Genomic DNA, 21,990 nt, shown 5'->3' on the forward strand with positions numbered 1-21,990 from the left:
TGAGCCCGCTCTTGTTAAGTTTTGGTTGTTTAGGGTTTAATAATCTTGATAGTCATTCATCTTCATCAGTAAACTCTTAAGAGAGTCCACTTTTAAGCCTGTTAAAACACAAACAACCAAACCCTTTCTTGAATATGAATGTTCATTTTAGCCACGTTTGTGTGAGCTCGTTACTTTAGGTCATGTTTGTGTGAGCCCGCTCTTGTTAAGTTTTGGTTGTTTAGGGTTTAATAATCTTGATAGTCTTGAAGCCTGGGGTTCAATAGTCTTGGTAATTTTAAAACCCAGAACTGTTTTAGCTTGCATATTTTCTTTTGTGTTCTAGAGACTGCTGTTCTTGTTTGGTATTGTTGTTAGCAAAGCCCAGAAAGTTTGTTTGCTGTTATTCTGGAAATTTCTTGTAGTCTTCAAAAAAGCAACCTCAGATCCATATTTCTAGCCTCAAATCTTAGTCAGTTGTTTGTATAATTGTGGTAATGGCAAGAGCAGGAAAAAGTACAGCTGGTAGGCCCTCTGCCAGTACCCATAATCTGGATCAAGACCCCCCTCCAGTTCAAGAACCTGGAGGAGACAGGGAGACCTTCCAGGAGAAACCACTGACGCAGCATACCCCGGTCAGGGATGCTAGAAATGTCATAGAGCTCAATCAGTACAAGTACACCAATGTTCCAGTTGCAGAGGAGCATATGGCTAACTTAACAAGCCATGAACTTGCTGAAGCAATCAGGCTCTACAGAGACGAACAAGCCCGGGCTCAGATAGAATTTGAACAAGATGATGAACAAGAAGAGTCTGGGGACTCTCAGCAATCCAGGAGATCTGTCTTCGACTGAATTGGGACTAAGGAAAAAAAAATCAAAAAGAGCCTAGTAAGAAGGAGATAGAAGCAACCAGAAAGAAAAAGTTAGAAGAAATCAGAGAACAGATAAGAAAGGAAGAAGAGGCAAAGCTGGAGCAAAAAATTCAGAAAAGAATGCAGCTGGAGGAGGAGAGGCTCCTAGCTGAAACAAGAGGCAAAAGAACTCGGAGGGACCCTGCCCCCGAGCTCATTTCTGACGACGAAGAGGAGGGCCGGAATTATCTTAAAGACATGATTTATGAGCTCCAGAGAAAGATGGAGAAAGATTCTGGGTTGGAAGTTGGGGAGACCCTCACGCCCTTTAGCCACTCCCTAGAAGCCATCCCTCGACAGAAAAATCTCAAACACTACAACTTCGACTCTTTCGATGGACTGGGGGATCCGGAAGAGCACCTCAACTACTTCGAACAGATAGCTCAGATATACTATTACAATGACTTAACCAAATCCAGATTCTTCGCCTCGACCCTCAAAGGGGGGGCTCAAAGATGGTTTAGCAGGATTCCATCAAGAAGCATTCACTCCTGGAAAGAATTCAGAGAAGCTTTCCTTAGAAGATTCAGAGCCAATAAAACACATGAAATGCACATGTGCCACCTGGAGACAATCCGCCAGTATGATAACGAAGCACTCTCAGCCTATATGCGGAGGTTCCAGGAAGCCATCAACAAAGTTTCGAATCTCGATGAAAGGGAGGCTCTAAGCATATTTCGAAGGAACCTGGATCCAGAACACAATGAGAGGTATATTATGGAGTTGATAAACAAGGAGCCCCAAAGCCTGGCCGCTGCTTATTCTATGGCATCCCGGTTCATAAAAGAAACAGATGTTCTCCAGGCGATGAGAATGACTCGGAATGGAGGAAACAGGAACAAATCTTCTGATGACCGACCGAAAGGGGGTTACCATCAGGAGAAAAAGTTCAAACAAAGCAACCAAACCCAGGAAACAAATGTTGTACAAAACACCCCAATATTCCAAAGATTGGGTCCTAAAACAGAATCCAAAAGTGATCCCGGTCCACCTAGGTAGGCAAGAGCCAGAGTGGACACCACTAAACAGGACCCGGGAAGATATACTGAAGGAGATCAAGGGAAAGCCATTCTACTATCCTCCAAAGCCAATGCAGACTCCCCCAGAGAGTAGACCTTACAATAGGCAGTGCGACTATCATGAAACCTATGGGCACAAGACTGAAAATTGTCTCTCTTTAAAATATTTCATTGAAGATCAAGTCAAGAAAGGCAACCTGAATCAATACATATCAAGGGAGACAAATTAGAGAGAAGAAAGGCAAAGAAAAGGTAAGAATGTAGTGAATGTGGTCCTAGGAGGGTCACACTCTCCCCCTAGGAGCCCGGGCTCAGGAGATGAAGTGTTCTCCGTCCAATCCTACCCGGAGATGATGATCTCATTCAGTAGCAAGGATTATGAAGGGGTCAACCCGAATCACAACGAAGCCTTGGTGGTAACACTTGATATTTTTGACAACGAAGTAAGAAGGATGCTGATAGATAATGGATCTTCAGTAAACATACTCTTCAAGCATACTGTGGACAGGATGAAGCTCAGGAGCGTACGCTCCAATGAATGCCAAGAGGACCCTCTGTATGGGTTCGGAAACAACTTGGTCCCGATCCAGGGAATCTTATACTTGCCAATCATATTTGGATCGGCTCCAAACCAAGTTACCCATGTGATAAAGTTCTACGTGATAAATACTCCCTCTTCGTACAACGGCATAATCGGGCGTTCAGCCCTGACCAGGATCCAAGCAATCACCTCCATATCACACTTGAAAATCAAATTCCCAACTCCAACCGGGGTAGGAGAAATCAAGGGAGACTATGAAGTAGCTGAAAGATGTTATAGCCAGGCTTTGGTAATGGCCGAAACTCATCAAGACAACAAGAGAAAGGCTGTGGTACTCCGAAAACAACAGAGTATTAAGAAACATCACCCCCACTCAAGGGATGATGCGAGAAAAGAGGTTCAGATCATTGAGTCCCTCTCAGATCCAAAAGCAACCAAGCCAAGCTCAGAAGAGCAAAAAAGCAACCAAGTCACAGAAGGGATTAAATTGAGCCTAGGCCTTGGCCAAACCAACCATACTGTGCAAGCAACCAACCCTGAATCAACCCAGGGTCAAATCTATACGAAAAAGAATACAGAGGCCCGGATCCAACAGTTGGTATCAAATATGGATTAGTCCAAGATAGAGGCCTCTGTAGAAATGAAAACAATTCTGATCAATGAAAGCGATACTTCTAAGAAGATAAAGATAGGGTCCGGCCTCGAGACTAATTTCAGAAAAGACCTAGTAGCACTACTCCAAGGGTACTCTGATATATTTGCTTGGACCCCAAGAGACATGCCCGGGTTGGATGAATCCATAGCAATGTATAGCTTGGACGTCAACCTAGAGAGGAAGCCAGTCAAGCAAAAGAGGAGAAATTTTTCCCCAGAAAGGCAGAAAGCAATTGATGAAGAAATTGAAAAACTACTCAAAGCTGGAATAATATGCGAAGTCAAGTACCCGGAATGGCTGGCAAATATCGTGATGGTGAAAAAAGCAAACGGGAAATGGAGAATGTGTATCGATTACACAGACTTGAACAATGCCTGCCCCAAGGACCCCTACCCCTTGCCAAATATAGATCAATTGATCGACGCAACTTCTGGGCACGTAATGCTAAGTTTTATGGATGCCTACTCGGGGTACAACCAGATCAAGATGGATCCCAAGAACATCCTAAAGACAGCCTTCATAACCCACAGGGCGGTCTACGCTTATGTGATGCTGCCTTTCAGATTGACTAATGCGGGAACAACATATCAAAGGGCAATGAATAAAATCTTCAAGGACCAAATTGGGAGGAACCAGGAATCATATGTCAAAGACATGATTGCAAAGTCTACAAGCATCCCCGGGCACATAGGAGACCTGAGAGAATGCTTCGACAACCTGAGAAAATACTCACTCAGGCTCAATCCAGAAAAGTGCACATTTGGAGTAGGGGCAGGAAAATTTCTTGGATTCATGATAAGCAATCGAGGAATTGAAGCCAACCCAGAAAAGATAAAGGCCATCCAAGAGATGAAGCCTCCCAGAACACAAAAGGATGTGCAGAAGCTAGCAGGGTCACTGGCAGTACTTAAAAGATTCATCTCAAAGCTAGCTGAAAGATGCATACCCTTCTTTGATCTATTAAAAGGAGCAACCAACAAGAGAGAAGTTAATTGGAGCCCAGAATGCCAAAGCACATTTGAAGAAATCAAAAGGTACCTTTCTCAACCCCCTATGTTAACCAAAGCCCAACCCAGGGAGCCCCTATCCCTTTACCTATCAGCAGGGGCCCTGGCAGTTGGAGCAGCCTTGATCAGGGAAGAGAATGGCAAACAACAACCAGTTTATTATGTGAGCCAAGTGCTAAAAGATGCGGAGACCCGATACCCAAGACTAGAAAAGTTTGCTTTTGCCTTGGTCACAGCATCTAGGAAGCTCAGGCACTACTTCCAAGGAAGAGAGATACGGGTTATATGTAACACCCCCAAATCCGGGGTCGGGGATTCGGGTTGTCACGAGTTCCATTTCCCTTATCAATACTTAATCTTAACATTCAACCAACTACTGCATACTATGACCCCACAATATACACAAACACACCACAAGTTATAGTCTCAGAGATGAATATCCAAAAATAACACAAGTCATTTTATTCCACAGTTATAAACCGTTACACCTTAAAAGGGTTTTTGAATAAATTTACATTTCTTTGCCATTATTACAATTTATATAGATACATACGTCTGGTATATCAGAAGTTGAAAGCCTAGCCTATTGGTAATTTCTACCTCAGCTACGGCGGCATCAACGCTTCCAGAAAACTGCGAAACGTTTCCTAACCGCTTGCGAATTGGAAGCTTGGTCCTGTTCATCTTTTCTATCTGTTGTTGTGTGATGAAAGAAGAAGCAAGGGTGAGCAACAAGCCCACCGAAATAAAATGTATAATAATTAACAATATATGAGCATTCTCATGGTACTCATGAAAGTCTTGGTCAAGAAGAAATGAACCAAGTTCATATCTTAACGCGACCAAGTCGCAAAATATTCAGTATATATATACATATATACTTTTCACAATCTTTGAAATCCTCTGACATGTATAATATACACAGAGTTCTAGTTTATAACTGTATAAAAATATCGTTGCAAGGTGATCTCATATATATAACCTTGTCTCAACGTTTTTATGAAAATCTTTGACATGCACAAGATAATCATTTACTAGATATAAGTTTAAAAGATGAAGTTACAAGATACTCCAATATACTTATATCTTTTCCGAATACTACTTGAACTACCACCGTTCAAGTTATAATTAGTTTCAAGAGTTCATCTCACAGATGAGACTACAAGATAATACTTGAATAGATTTAATCTTTGAAATATTATTGAATAAAATGAAGTTAGGAGATACTTCATTAAGTCCCGATATATATATATATCCATATACATCTCTCATACATTTCCTGAAAACCTCTGTTATGTAAAGTATGAACAGAGTTGCAATATCCAATGAATTTTTGAAAGGAAAAGAATTTTGGCATAAACCCGATATCTTGCTGATCATGCAAAGATACCAATAAGTAACCTTTTCTACTGTAGATGGATGAATTCCTCGCCGGTCATCACCCTGGCCGCACTCGGACCTCGCGCTAGACCGTTACCCGGCCACTCACGCGTGGATGGACTGTCACCCAGCCTCTTACACCTTCAAAGACCGTACCCCGGCCTGTCGCTTATGCCGACTCAATCAGATGGACTTACTTCCCGAACATTGGGCAATTAATCAAATTGTTATCTCAAAACAGCAACCACGTTGCGAATATAAAATACACCACAGAGCCGGATCCCTCGGGTTTTGAGCGAGTATTTAAATCCCCTTGAAAGGAAGATCTTAAATATAAAAATGAGTTTTGGGGTCCGCTCTAACTTTTAAAAATCATTTTGAAGACTCGAAAACATTTTTAAGAATGTTTGGAGTAATGCTGATTTAATAAAATAAATCAGTCCCAATATATCAGAAAATATCTAAATATTATTATTTAAATAATATTCCCATAAAGAATAATCTTTATAAAAATAATTGAAGTAAAAGTTTTAAAACTCATACTTGAAATGGATATTAAATAACCAAAGAAATACTTATACGAATGTATGATCTTTATTTGAATAATCGAAAATAAGTTTGATTATCGAAATATTATTCTTTAATAAAATAAGGAATATTAATTAATAAATAAACGGAGTCATAAGTCCTCGAATAAATATTCAACTAATATTTATTAATTAAAATAAATGGAGTCTTAAGTCCTCGAATGAATATTCAAAATAATATTCATTAAATAAAATAAACGGAGTCATAAGTCCTCGAATGAATATTCAACTAATATTCATCAAATAAAATAAAGTTATCGAATAAAACTTATTCGATTAATAGTTTTGAAAACTATATCAATATATATATAATATACTCGGGAACATCGACTCCTGGTTTTAGAAAATGTTCACCTTTGGTTCCCCTATACTAACGCTATACGCAACTATTGCTTATCTCTAGCATAGGTATTATGCAACTGAATCAATAGATATATATCAAGATTACAAAACAGGCATGCATATATACCATATCAACATGCTCCAATATATCGCAAGATTTGCTAATAACAATTATGCACTTATCACAAGATAATGCATATACATATATACATCACAACAACAGTATAACGAGTAGAAAACTTGCCTGAGCGACTGGGGGTGGTAAAAAGCCTGGGACGAGTTTGGTAACCTATAAACAACATATAAGTTGGAATTAAACCAAAGTCGCTTAAGAATCTAGACTTTAACCAATTAGACTCTAACGCTTGCTTTTGCGCTTAACGATTCACTTACGTCGTTCGAGTACCCTCGGCTCCACCATTTTTAATAAATTAACCATTAAGATTTTAAAGCGATTCTTTCGTGAGTACCTTACAAACTGCCTAATCCACTTAACATAATTGTTTCATACTCCAATTATTCATTTAAGGGCCTTAACCAAGGTTTCAAAGTAAGGCGAGGGGTAATTGTTCGGTCGCGAAACGCCGTTACTTAAAACGGTCGTTTCTCCTAAACCGTACATCGGATTCAAACGAACCACATATCAAAATGAAGCTCGTAACATGAAATATCTTATCATGGCAATGGTCAAAACCTAACAGTAAGTTCTTGGGTCCTGATGTTAAGAACAAAAACAGTCTAAGGGAAATCGGGCATTACGACGGCTATGTTTACGCGATTTCCAAAATTTTACCAAACCAATTCAACACCAAACCATCACCAATCAATACCAATACAACCATATGACAATATAACTCATCAACCACTTTAAACCATTTAAACCAAGCCCAAATCATACCATGAATCATCAAGAACAACTAGTGCTACTCTTAACTCCCCAAAATCAACAAAAACACTTAACAACTAAGATCTCAACATGACAAAACAACTACTACACTTAATCTATCATTCCATCATTATAATCATTTATACCAAACAACTTAATGCTAAGATAATTTAGAGTTATACCTTCCTTGAAGCTTTTAATCAATGAAAGATCCTTGGAATGCCCATGAAAGCCTTGATCTATGCTTAAGCTACCTTGAACTTTCATAAAAATCAAGAAAACTAAAGTTATTTCTTGAAGGTTACTATTCACCATCTTCTTCCTTGATTTATTGGAAGAGATTTACAAAGAATTAGAAGCTTAAACTCCTAGAATATGCTTATCTAATCACAAGGAAGCTTGCATAATTATCTTTGAATTTATTATGGAGTGGAGCTTGGACTTGATCTTTTCTTCTTTTGCTTTCAAGAAGAAGCCGAGAGCTTCATGTTCTTGAACAAGAAGTTTATTTGTTATTTTGTGAAATGAAATAGTTGGTTTATTTTCTTTATGGCTTGGCTACTTTTAGGGTTTTACCATGGTAATTTTTGCTTGGCCAAGAATCATCCAACAAAACAATTTCACTTATCATGCTTATGTCACCATGGTTGTGTCATCTATTTAACACTTGTCTTCCTCTTGTTGGTGAGATGACATCACTCTCCACTAACCCTTTGATTAACTCCTAATTACTTGGCTAATGACCGCTGATCTGTTATGCGGTTCGCTTAACTTCCGCTTTCATTTATCGTTTGAGGGATCATACCCGGGATCTTATTACTTGGGTTTCCCTAAACCTTTCTCAATATATTATATTCCTTTTATGATCCTCTCTTATAATCCTTGAATTTAAATCCTTTTTATCCTGTTCCCTTATACTTAATTCTTTCGGTATCTGGTGGATTTTCGGGAAAAATCAAAGTATTCGAATTTGGATTCTGACGATCTTTACATACACTTATATCCCATATAAAGTACTAATAAGATCTCAGAATAACAATAGAAGAACCCCTACATAGTGTGGCATGAAAAGTTTTCTTATTCAGCATAATCAGCAAAATCACTATTCATAAGGGTTTCAAAAAAAAATCCAAAAATTGGGGTTATTACAGTCTCCCCTCCTTAAAAGGTTCCGTCCCGGAATCAGATAGAAAATGAATAGGGATACTCTCTTAGCATTGCACTTTCTAACTCTCGAGTAAATTTTCCCACATTGCAGTTCTACCACCAACTCTGACTAGTTTGATAACCCTTCTCCTAAGCACTTGTTCCTTTTCAATCCACAATCCTTCCTGGTTTCTCCACGTAAGTCAGATCTGGTTGCATATCCACCTGCTCGTACTCCACTATGTGTCTAGCATCCCGATGATACTTCCTTAACATTGATACGTGAAACACGTTATGACTTGCTACATGTTCGGGGGTAGGGCTAGCTCATATGCTAACTTCCCAATATGTCTTAATATATCCAAGGGTCCAACAATCTGTGGACTTAGCTTTTCTTTTTTTCCGAACCTCATTCATCCTTTCCAAGGGAATACCTATAACAACACTAGGTCCCCTACTTCCTATTCTTTGTCCTTTCATGTCAATTCAACATACTTCTTCTGTCCATCTTGGGTTACTACCAGCTGTCCTCTGATTAGATCTATTATATCCTTGGTCCTTTGGACTACTGCTAGTCCGAGCATCTTGCGCTCTACAACTTCATCCTAACATAAGGGAGATCGACATTATCTTCCCTCAAGGATCTCATAAGGCGATACCTCGATACTGACAAGCGATCGATTATCGTAAGAAAACTTAATCCGCGTTAAGTGATCATTCCAAATTCTTTCAAGTCTATTGCACAGACTCTCATCATAGCTTCTAGCATTATAGCTTTTGCTTCTCAATACCCATTCTTTTCCAATTCGTAGTCGTTACTATCTTCCGTACATAATACTATACTGGTTACACTTTTGCTCGTTAGCGTTCTATAACCTTTTAATAACCACGTCAACCTTAGTATCACGAACGCGTTAGATTCGGAATACCACCGCACTGATACTACTCCTTTCTAGATGCTTCTATCTTTGAAAGCTTGATCCATCGTATAGAAGTAAAAGAATTTATTGAGAGATCACTATGATCATGAACACTTGTTATATTGCATAGTTAGTACAGAAGGTGGCCAGTCTTTAGTACTTGACAAGCAATTAAACAACAGATGGTATCCTACTAGGCTTCTATCACACAGATAGATAGTCATTCGACAATACCTCCCCTTCTGGAAGGGTTGTTCTTCTCAGCTTATATGAAATGAAAAGGAGAGAAAAGAATGAATTGAAGAGAATTGTATATATATAAAATATACTGCCACAAAATATCTGGCTTGGACTCAACCTCTGAGCTATAGAGGTTTGTCATAGGAGAACAAAACATATGTATCTATATAAATATCCAGTATTATCGCATCGCATTTCACATGCTTAAATATTTTTGTTATTTCATCCATCATTCTATGGACCCATGCTCTTCCTCGAGCTTATAAACAATCACCTTTGAAACTCCCTCGACATCGAAAATCGAATCTGGGATTTCATTCTAGACATCATCGTTACTAGAATCCATTGCTACACCGTAACCTTCCTCGTATAGTAATACGACTCTCTATTGATAAGAAGGAATAAGTATTCAATAGGTAGATAATCTACTTAATTAGTCTATCAATGATGACTTATACACCACCACGACCCGATTAGTGGTACTCAATCTCAACATCCATTTCAATACAACTCTCACGGTTGTAATCAGCTCATTACTCGCAGAATCATTGCTGCATTACTATGGTCCACCACTGACCTACTGTCGTCATTCACTTTCCATGAAATCTTAATATCTAACCATACGGAGTCCATACATGTCGTATAGAATTCTTCTAAGGAGTTAACATAATCACCATTCATAATTCATGAAGAACACTCCAAATTCTGACGTACTTTCATGACATGAAGCAGATAAAATTGCAGAAGAGTTTCAATCAAAGCAACGATAGCAGGTTAATTCCATTCTTAATCATATGCCTTAAATAGAAGACTTAACTCAAAGGTTCGTCTAGTCCTTTTTGAAACATGGTCCTGGCTTATCTCAAGATAGTACCTTCTGAGATAGATAGCCCGCTCATGGCGATTACACGAATTAAACCTCTACCAACTTCTATTACGGTTGGGTATTGCACAGTCATCAGAAGGAATGTCAATCTTCCAAACCATAATACAACCTTCACAGCTTTAACCATCATCACTGTATTCCTTTGGCACAAGCGCCTATAATTATCCTCTTACCTTTAAGGTGTCGGCCACCTCTTTGGCCTTTCCTGATAGTAAAATTTCCTTACAGTCAATGTCATTTTAACCACCTCCAAATAAATTTTCTACCTCATTTCAATCACTGCTTATGTGAAGATGCTTTTCTTAAGTCCTGGTGAGAAAGAAAAAAAAACCATTTTTCCATAAGTCATTGCCTTAGTCTTTAGATGTGAACATTGTCACGGCTGACTCTCGATCATACTTAGGACGTCTCTTATCATGGGTCCTTCTTGTTTTCACCAATCTTGACCCTCATTGGGTCGATCTTTACTTTCTTATGGTTCAACACGTGCCCCACCTGGCATTATTATAGTTACGTCATATTTCCTTTATCAAAATTTCTATTCTTGAGAATTTTGAATATTACCTGTTTCCTTGTAAAACCTCTAAGGTTATCCTTAAATCCTTCATCATGTACACCCTAGGAACAGGGCATATCAAAATACCATTTACTAATACTAGAACCATTGTCTATGTACTTCTGAAAAATTTCTTTACTTATCTTTAAAGGTTGTTGCTACCTTGATCCTTTCCAATTCATACTGTCAAAACTCATGATGTCCCTATTAAGGGTGAAATGCCAACCTTTATGCATTCCCCTAGGATTCGTCTCAAGTTATCGAAGTTATATCCTTAATCCCACCTTTAAAAAGGTACTTGCATCCTTCCATGGATAAATCAAGTCATATATCCTTGATAAATTATCTTATTCATCATTCCCACCTCGATAGTCTATACCTAATTTCATAATAGCATCCTTATTCAAATTGAGGTCAATCCATATGGCCTCCAAAAGATAACAATGGTTATCCGCTTTTCTTGCCTAATTTGGTAATGATAACAAGGATGTTCTGGAAGATATTGGTCGTGTTCAACGTGAACTTCTTCTTAATAATTCCTTATTTACTTTTGTTGTTTATCTCAACAGTCATCTCAATGTTGGGATATCTTTCATACCTGGCGTCTCCCTTTCTGGGTATCAATCCACATGTGTTACTTATAATTCACATTCTTGAAGGTCACTTCCTTCATCCAATTCTCCTAATTTCTTACTTTCTTGTCTCATCAGTCTATCCGCGTCTCATTATTTATCCTTCGAACTATCTCAAGGTTTCCTCGAATCCTCCCAAGTTATAGGGGATAAAATATATGTATCTCTTATTCCTTCAATCCATCAGCTTTAACTCATGGTAAATCACTCTCATCCTGACGATTACATACTTTTCTACTTCTATTGCTACGAGTCTTTAGGGTTTCCTCATACCCAACTCCCTTATCATTCCTCGAACTCTATTGCCTTTATAATCCTTTCTATTACAATCGTTTCATGGACCCACTAATCATTGACTTCAAACATCACGTCGTTCTGGGATTCTAGTCCTCAAAACAAATCTTGACAACTTTTACAACTTAGATTCATAATTCATCATACTCGTCCACCTTTGCTCTAGATCTAAAGCTTTTACACTATCTTTCTAACCTTGGGAATTACTTTCCCGAAAACAATTGACTGAACTTTAATCAGTTTATTCTAACCTCTGGCTCCGTGCCTTTCTTGGTCTTTCACCAGTGGGTGGTCTCTCTCTTAAGAGGGTAAGTGACAAAAACAGTCTTTTTTGATTTGTCAATCATTTAGAATCTCAAATGATTCCTGCATTTCCTTTAGCCAGGCTCTTGCCTCGGCTGGGTCAGCTATTTCCTTGGAACTCTGAGAGCTTAGCGACTTAAAGGTCCTGAAAGAATTTCACACCACATTGTTTCCTCAAGGTGGTGGTTAGGGGTAAAAGTATAAGTTTTGTTTTAGGCAGGTCCATGGATTTCCCAATAGGAGTACCATCCTGGTTCTTCCTATCTTGCTCGACTTCTGTTTTCTCAGTCTAAATATTTCTTCCTACTCCCCATAATTGGGGTCATCTTTTAATTTAAAATCCTCATTTTCCACTTTATTATATTCTGGGTTCCTTATATCTTAATTGCGACCTCCCTGATTATCACATTCAAGGTTTTCCCCTAATCTTATTCCTCGTGGAGGCATGATGCTTGGAAAAATTTTGAGAATCTCTGCATTTTTGTCTTACTTACTTTGCTTAAATCTTTCCCTCGTTCAGTCCTTGCCTGATTGCAAATTATGAATTCTTAAGTTCTATAAACTTCATGATACTCTCTTAAGTGTTAACAGCGCAATTAACAATATGAACTTATCACAAACAAATTGATCTGAAATTAACGAATATATACTTAACCATTTGTTCGAGGGTACAACAACTAAACACATTAAAGAGAATTACATCATTTGATCTGATCGCTTCTATCCCAAAAGTACTACCATAGATAATCATCTTGTCATCAAAACTAATCATTCATAACTTAGGCTAATCCTCCAAAAGCGGTGCTACATGAAACCCTTTTTTTTATCGCTCTGGCTCTGCACACTACCATGGATCAAGAAATGCGGGCACGCACGACATCCCTAACCTGCTCCATCACAGAGGTGATGAGGTCTAAGATAGTTGCAAGTAGAGCTGGATCAATCTGACCCTCAAGATGGCCTCTAGCTGTAACACGGGTGGTAGCCTCAATCCTTTCCATGCTATACGTTAATCATGCCGGAAGTACCCCGCCCTCAATCCTCAGTACAGTAAGTCGACCCAACAGATCACTCCTAACATTACGGGCCTCAGAAAGGCCACCCAAAGTCATATAATAATCGGGGATAAAAGAAGCCTGAGTGGTTGCATCTAGCAGTCCATGGGGTGCAGGTGGTGCAGACCCAGGAGATCCAAATGGATAACCTAGCACGGTATCAGGTGACAATGGTGCAGGAGATAAAGGTGGCATTTCCTCAGTAGGTGCTGGGCTCTGTACAGGGGAGGGAACAGGAATTGGTGGAACCTCATGGATGTCTTCAGGAACCTCTGGAAGAGGGTCTGATACTGGTATAATTGGTGTCGTGGAAGGCCCCACTCCTTCTGCCCTCATTACCCTTTGTGCCCTTGGTAACTCTTCATCTTCTAGTGCCACCCTCGCGGCCATTCTTGCTCTGGTAGTCTCCCTGACTACGGTCATCAATTCCTTAGCGGTCCTCTCTTCATTCCCGTCAGGATCCTCCACGAGATCCTCCTCAGCAACAATCCCTTCTGGGATAACATCCTCAACCGCAACATTCTCAATATGAATCTCATTCGGTCCCTCGTTAGGGTACTCTATCGGATTCACAATTTGATCTCCAACATGTAATAAAACATCCTCATGCTGATGCTCCTGAGCCTCAGGGTTCGGTGCCCCGCTGCCCTATATGAGAACGAACTATGTTACTATCACGATATTTATAAGGGTTCCCGTAAGGGTTTTAACTGTCAATACTACGTTAGGTAGCCCGACAATGAACTTGGCAAGAGTTCTTATTATCTTAGTGAACTTATTATCTTAACGTCACATCATCTCTGAGGTTTATAACGCTTGGCTCTGATACCATTTATGTAACACCCCCAAATCCGGGGTCGGGGATTCGGGTTGTCACGAGTTCCATTTCCCTTATCAATACTTAATCTTAACAGTCAACCAACTACTGCGTACTATGACCCCCACAATATACACACACACACCACAAGTTATAGTCTCAGAGATGAATATCCAAAAATAAGACAAGTCATTTTATTCCACAGTTATAAACCGTTACACCTTAAAAGGGTTTTTGAATAAATTTACATTTCTTTGCCATTATTACAATTAATATAGATACATAAGTCTGGTACATCAGAAGTTGAAAGCCTAGCCTATTGTTAATTTCTACCTCAGCTACGGCGGCATCAACGCTTCCAGAAAACTGCAAAACATTTCCTAACCGCTTGCGAATTGGAAGCTTGGTCATTTTCATCTTTTCTATCTGTTGTTGTGTGATGAAAGAAGAAGCAAGGGTGAGCAACAAGCCCACCGAAATAATATGTATAATAATTAACAATATATGAGCATCCTCATGGTACTCATGAAAGTCTTGGTCAAGAAAAAATGAACCAAGTTGATATCTTAACGCGAGCAAGTCGCAAAATATTCAGTATATATATACATATATACTTTTCACAATCTTTGAAATCCTCTGACATGTATAATATACACAGAGTTCCAATTTATAACTGTATAAAAATATCGTTGCAAGGTGATCTCATATATCTAACCTTGTCTCAACGTTTTTATGAAAATCTTTGACATGCACAAGATAATCATTTACTAGATATAAGTTTAAAAGATGAAGTTACAAGATACTCCAATATACTTATATCTTTTCCGAATACTACTTGAACTACCACCGTTCAAGTTATAATTAGTTTCAAAAGTTCATCACACAGATGAGACTACAAGATAATACTTGAATAGATTCAATCTTTGAAATATTATTGAATGAAATGAAGTTAGGAGATACTTCATTAAGTCCTGATATATATATATATATATCCATATATATCTCTCATACATTTCCTGAAAACCTCTGTTATGTAAAGTATGAACAGAGTTGCAATATCCAATGAATTTTGGAAAGGAAAAGAATTTTGGCATAAACCCGATATCTTGCTGATCAGGCAAAGATACCAATAAGTAACCTTTTCTATGGTAGATGGATGAATTCCTCGCCGGTCATCACCCTGGCCGCATTCGGACCTCGCGCTAGATCGTTACCCGGCCACTCACGCGTGGATGCACTGTCACCCAGCCTCTTACACCTTCATAGACCGTACCCCGGTCTGTCGCTTATGCCGACTCAATCAGATGGACTTACTTCCCGAACATTGGGCAAGTAATCAAATTGTTGTCTCAAAACAGCAACCACGTTGCGAATATAAAATACACCACAGAGCCGGATCCCTCAGGTTTTGAGCGAGTATTTAAATCCCCTTGAAAGGAAGATCTTAAATATAAAAATGAGTTTTGGGATCCGCTCTAACTTTTAAAAATCATTTTGAAGACTCGAAAACATTTTTAAGAATGTTTGGAGTAATGCTGATTTAATAAAATAAATCAGTCCCAATATATCAGAAAATATCTGAATATTATTATTTAAATAATATTCCCATAAAGAATAATCTTTATAAAAATAATTGAAGTAAAAGTTTTAAAACTCATACTTGAAATGGATATTAAATAACCAAAGATATACTTATACGAAAGTATGATCTTTATTTGAATAATCGAAAATAAGTTTGATTATCGAAACATTATTCTTTAATAAAATAAGGAATATTAATTAGTAAATAAACGGAGTCATAAGTCCTCGAATAAATATTCAACTAATATTTATTAATTAAAATAAACGGAGTCTTAAGTCCTCGAATGAATATTCAAAATAATATTCATTAAATAAAATAAACGGAGTCATAACTCCTCGAATGAATATTCAACTAATATTCATCAAATAAAATAAAGTTATCGAATAAAACTTATTCGATTAATAGTTTTGAAAACTATATCAATATATATATAATATACTCGGGAACATCGACTCCCGGTTTTAGAAAATGTTCACCTTTGGGTCCCCTATACTAAGGCTATACGCAACTACTGCTTATCTCTAGCATAGGTATTATGCAACTGAATCAACAAATATATATCAAGATTATGAAACAGGTATGCATATATACCATATCAACATTCTCCAATATATCGCAAGATTTGCTAATAACAATTATGCGCTTATCACAAGATAATGCATATACATATATACATCACAATAACAGTATAACGAGTAGAAAACTTGCCTGAGCGATTGGGGGTGGTAAAAGGCCTGGGACGAGTATGGTAACCTATAAACAACATATAAGTTGGAATTAAACCAGTCGCTTAAGAATCTAGACTTTAACGATTCACTTACGTCGCTCGAGTACCCTCGGCTCCACCATTTTTAATAAATTAACCATTAAGATTTTAAAGCGATTCTTTCGTGAGTACCTTACCAACTGCCTAATCCACTTAACATAATTGTTTCATACTCCAATTATTCATTTAAGGGCCTTAACCAAGGTTTCAAAGTAAGGCGAGGGGTAATTGTTCGGTCGCGAAACGCCGTTACTTAAAACGGTCGTTTATCCTAAACCGTACATCGGATTCAAACGAACCACATATCAAAACGAAGCTCGTAACATGAACTATCTAATCATGGTAATGGTCAAAACCTAACAGTGAGTTCTTCGGTCCTGATGTTAAGAACAAAAACAGTCTAAGGGAAATCGGGCATTACGACGGCTATGTTTACGCGATTTCCCAAAATTTTACCAAACCAATTCAACACCAAACCATCACCAATCAATCCCAATACAACCATATAACAATATCACTCATCAACCACTTTAAACCATTTAAACCAAGCCCAAATCATACCATGAATCATCAAGAACAACTAGTGCTACTCTTAACTCCCCAAAATCAACAAAAACACTTAACAACTAAGATCTCAACATGACAAAACAACTACTACACTTAATCTATCATTCCATCATTATAATCATTTATACCAAACAACTTAATGCTAAGATAATTTAGAGTTATACCTTCCTTGAAGCTTTTAATCAATGAAAGATCCTTGGAATGCCCATGAAAGCCTTGATCTTTGCTTAAGCTACCTTGAACTTTCATAAAAATCAAGAAAACTAAAGTTATTTCTTGAAGGTTACTATTCACCATCTTCTTCCTTGATTTATTGGAAGAGATTTACAAAGAATTAGAAGCTTAAACTCCTAGAATATGCTTATCTAATCACAAGGAAGCTTGCATAATTACCTTTGAATTTATTATGGAGTGGAGCTTGGACTTGATCTTTTCTTCTTTTGCTTTCAAGAAGAAGCCGAGAGCTTCATGTTCTTGAAAAAGAAGTTTATTTGCTATTTTGTGAAATGAATTAGTTGGTTTATTTTCTTTATGGCTTGGCTACTTTTAGGTTTTTACCATGGTAATTTTTGCTTGGCCAAGAATCATCCAACAAAACAATTTCACTTATCATGCTTATGTCACCATGGTTGTGTCATCTATTTAACACTTGTCTTCCTCTTGTTGGTGAGATGACATCACTCTCCACTAACCCTTTTATTAACTCCTAATTACTTGGCTAATGGCCACTGATCTGTTATGCGGTTCGCTTAACTTCCGCTTTCGTTATCGTTTGAGGGATCATACCCGGGATCTTATTACTTGGGTTCCCCTAAACCTTTCTCAATATATTATATTCCTTTTATGATCCTCTCTTATAATCCTTGAATTTAAATCCTTTTTATCCTGTCCCCTTATACTTAATTCTTTCGGTATCTGGTGGATTTTCGGGAAAAATCAAAGTGTTCGAATTTGGATTCTGACGATCTTTACATACACTTATATCCCATATAAAGTACTAATAAGATATCAGAATAACAATAGAAGAACCCCTACATAGTGTGGCATGAAAAGTTTTCTTATTCAGCATAATCAGCAAAATCACTATTCATAAGGGTTTCAAAAAACTATTCCAAAAATTGGGGTTATTAAATTGTAACTAACCAACCCTTAAGGAAGATAATACACAAGCCAGATATCTCAGGAAGATTGGTAAATTGGGCGGTTAAGCTGAGTCAGTTCAACTTGAGTTTCATTCCAAGAATCGCAATCAAAGCCCAGGCTCTAGCTGATTTCATCATAGAATGCAATTTCCCCGAAGAAGAGCCTGTGCCCATGAGCATTGACCCTGGAAGAAACATTGATCAAGACATAGGAGCCTGGGCTCTCAAAGTTGATGGTTCTTCAACCAATGAAAGATCGGGGGCCGGTCTCATACTAAAGAGCCCAGAAGGATTCACAATCCAAACAGCAATCTCCTTTGGCTTCTCAGCAACAAACAACCAGGCAGAGTACGAGGCCTTGATTGCAGGGTTGAAGCTAGCAAGAACACTCAGGATCCAGGATCTCAAAATCTACAGCGACTCCCAGATCGTGGTAAAGCAAATAAACGACGAGTACATAGCCAAGGACCCAGTTCTGGTAAAGTACCAGGCTCTGGTCCAAAGCTACCTCGCCTTGATACCAAATACCCAAGTCATCCAAATCTGCAGAGAGGAGAATTCAGAAGCTGATACACTATCTAAACTTGTTCAAAATTCATCATACCTGGATTGCTCCGTCTACTTCGAAGAATTGCAGAAACCGAGCATAGAGTCTAAAGAAGTCATGGAAATAGACAACAGCCCAAATTGGATGACTCCATTTATCAATTACCTGGAAAAGGGAGAACTCCCAGAAGATAAAGGGAAGGCTCAGAGGTTAAGAGCTAAAGCTGCAAAATTCTTCATCGAAGAGGGTATACTCTATCGCCAGACCTTCTCCTCCCCAATCTTAAAGTGCATAGGCCCAGGGGAAGCACAGTATTGCCTGATGGAGGTTCATGAAGGAATATGCGGGGATCATATGTCCGCGAAGGCCCTAGCTCACAAAATCATAAGACAAGGATACTACTGGCCTACTATCCACCAGGATGCAATAGACTTTGTGAAAAAGTGCAAGGAATGTCTGTTATTAAGCAATGTCAGCCGGATGAGCCCAGTCCTACCCTCCTCAGTCTTGTCACCAATCCCATTTGCCGTATGGGGAATTGATATCATGGGACCCTTCCCCAGGGCTAGAGGAGACCTCAGGTACTTACTAGTCTCAATTGATTATATGACAAAATGGGTAGAAGCAAAGGCAATGAGAACAATTAACCAGCAAGATTGCATCAAATGCATGGATAACATTCTAATGAGGTTCGGGATCCCGAGAGTACTAGTCTCAGACAACGGGCCACAATTCGTTGGTTCAGAATTCGAATCCTACCTTCAAGAAAGGGGTATCCGGCACAAGAAGTCATCTGTAGCCTACCCTCAAGGGAACGGCCAAGTTGAAGTAACAAATCGAATACTACTCAGGGGGATAGAGAAGAGGCTCAGGGAAAGCAAAACCAAATGGCCAGAAGAATTGCCTAATGTACTCTGGGCATACAGAACAAGCCCCCGAACAAGCACAGGAGAAACCCCCTTCAAGCTGGCTTATGGAACTGAAGCCATGCTACCAATTGAAGTAGGATCCCCCTCCCATCGAGCAATCAACTTCGATGAGATAGCAAATGAGGAGGGGCTCAGGACGAATATTGAGCTAATTGATGAAGTCCGAGACCGGGCGGTGGCAAGAATGGAAAAGTATAAAGAGAAAACTAAAGAGCACTTCAGCAAGAAGTCCCGGGTCAAAAACTTTCAAGTTGGAGACTTGGTCCTTCGAGACACGGAAGCTTCAGATCCTACCAACACCGGGAAGTTAATGCCAAGGTGGGAAGGCCCATATAAAGTCAAGGAAGTCCTAAGGCCAGGAACATACAAGCTCATGAACATGGATAAATCTGAGATACCAAATACATGGCGTGGACTCAGGCTCAGAAAATTTTATCAGTAGAGGAAGCAACCAAAACTTGTAGCCTATGACAAGCAACCAATCTATGATACCATATTTTGTATGAAGAAAACTTTCAATCCAATGAAAAGAATTTTCCTTTCTTATAAAGTCATTACTCTTAAATTACTAGTAAACAAAGCAACAAACAATCCGGATACAGTCTAATATCCGAATTCAAAGCATCAAACAAAAGCAGCCACTATTTGCTTAGAAAATTTCTAAGTAAATAGAGCAACCATCAATCCGGATACCGTATAATACCCGGATTGAAAGCAAATTCAAAACCAAAAATCAACCCAGATAAGCATTCGAATCTGGGTTAAAACAACCATCATGTACTTATATTGTCTAAGTACATAAAGCTAACAAACAAACATCATCCTGGGAGGGTATCATCCCCGGATTGAGAGCAAATTAACAAGCAAAAGCAACCCGGATAAGCATTCGAATCCGGGTTAGAAACAACCATTATGTACTTAAGCAAAAAAGCAAACATCAACCCGGATAAGGCTCCATACCCGGAACAACCCTGATATAAACCCAATCCGGGTTAGGGGCCATAGCCACAGCCCGGATCAGGATCATTTGGGCAATAGAGCCAGGATCCGGATTGCTCATAAAAATAAAAAGTACAGATGGAAGACGAGCAAATATCTTCTACAATGGAAGGAAAGTACAAGGCAACAGAAGTAAATTTTAAAGCAGGATCCGGATTGCCATCAATCCGGGACGAATCCAAGTATTACAAATAGTTCAAATCAAAGTACGAGAATTGGAAATCCTAGAAAAAGAAATTACAAGGACTGGGCCCGAGAAGCTTAGCAAAGTTGGTCCGGATCTAGAGGAAGCTGGGGCTGGGTCGTCATAAGGCTCCGGTTCCCCCTGACCCTGCTCCACTGTAGCCTTGGCAGCAAGGAACTCCTGGATGAAGCTCTCCCAGGACGCCAAGGGGTCGGTCTTAATGTGGCGCTCGGCGACGACCCAGGATCTGTGGACTTCAGGAACTCCGGCCTGAGCAACCTCGAAGTCATAAACATCGCTGGCCTTGAACTCAGAAATCATAGCCTCCTTGTTCAAGTTCTCCTTTCCAGCGAGTTCGTCCTTGAGCCTCTCTACCTCCTTGGAAAGTCCCTCAGCCCGGTCCTCTAAATCCTTTAGCTTATCATTCAACCCGGACTCTACCATACGGAATCCCTTCCGGGCTTCCTCCAGCTCTCCCTGCAGAGTATCAGCCCGTATCTTCTCGGTATTGGTTCAGACCTCCGTGTAGACAACATCTGAGCATATAGATATGGCACTCCCGAGCTGAAAAAGACAGAAATTGACTAAGTACAAAAAAAAGAATGGGGGACGCAATCCGGAACCAAAGGCATGAAAATTTTGGATACCTGTCCCCATTGCCCGGTGATCCTTTTCAGAGCCGCAGCCATGCTGTATCCCTCCACCTCCTCATAGTCATATGGGGAAGGAATACTAGACATGAACCCGGCTAGGTCAACCAGGCTCTTTGTCCCTATCCTGATGAGACCCCCGTCCGGGCCCTTCCCTTCCGAATCACAAACGACCCGGTCAGCAACGACAGCTTTTCCGCGGGGAAGCTTTCCCGGGGCGGACTTCCTTTTCTTCGAAAGAGGGTCCTCAGAGATCTCCTGGACATCCGGGTCCTCGTTCAAAGCAATGTCGCCCAGACTGGGCAGTTCCGGGGGGGCAGAAGACTCGGCACCACCCTCGGCATCCGCAGATCCGGATCCAGTACCAGGGGCCCCTTTGGTTGTCTTATATGCCAACCCCAAGGAGTTGAAAGCTTCTATATAAGCCGAAGAAGACATTATTGATGGAATTTACCGATGAGCGGAA

General features: G+C 39.4%; 1 protein-coding gene across 1 annotated transcript; it reads left to right on the forward strand.

The window, feature by feature from the left end:
• Nucleotides 1-3,092: 3,092 nt before the first annotated feature.
• LOC141674152 (uncharacterized) lies at nt 3,093-19,409 on the forward strand. Its single transcript, XM_074480875.1, has 4 exons — nt 3,093-3,859; nt 18,315-18,563; nt 18,765-19,343; nt 19,385-19,409. Exons 1-4 carry the CDS (start codon nt 3,093-3,095, stop codon nt 19,407-19,409), a joined length of 1,620 nt encoding a protein of 539 aa, XP_074336976.1.
• The last annotated feature ends 2,581 nt before the right edge of the window (nt 19,410-21,990 follow it).

This window comes from Apium graveolens, chromosome 7, assembly GCF_009905375.1.
Source record: "Apium graveolens cultivar Ventura chromosome 7, ASM990537v1, whole genome shotgun sequence".
In the NCBI taxonomy this organism is placed as follows: domain Eukaryota; kingdom Viridiplantae; phylum Streptophyta; class Magnoliopsida; order Apiales; family Apiaceae; genus Apium; species Apium graveolens.

Excerpts from the sequence above, each read along its gene's own strand:
- LOC141674152 (XM_074480875.1), top strand. The coding sequence starts at position 3,093 with ATGAAAACAATTCTGATCAATGAAAGCGATACTTCTAAGAAGATAAAG. Across the intron at positions 3,860-18,314 it reads CTCAGGCTCAATCCAGAAAA|AATCGCAATCAAAGCCCAGG; the intron begins GTGCACATTTGG and ends TTTCATTCCAAG. Across the intron at positions 18,564-18,764 it reads GCAACAAACAACCAGGCAGA|AGAGGAGAATTCAGAAGCTG; the intron begins GTACGAGGCCTT and ends CCAAATCTGCAG.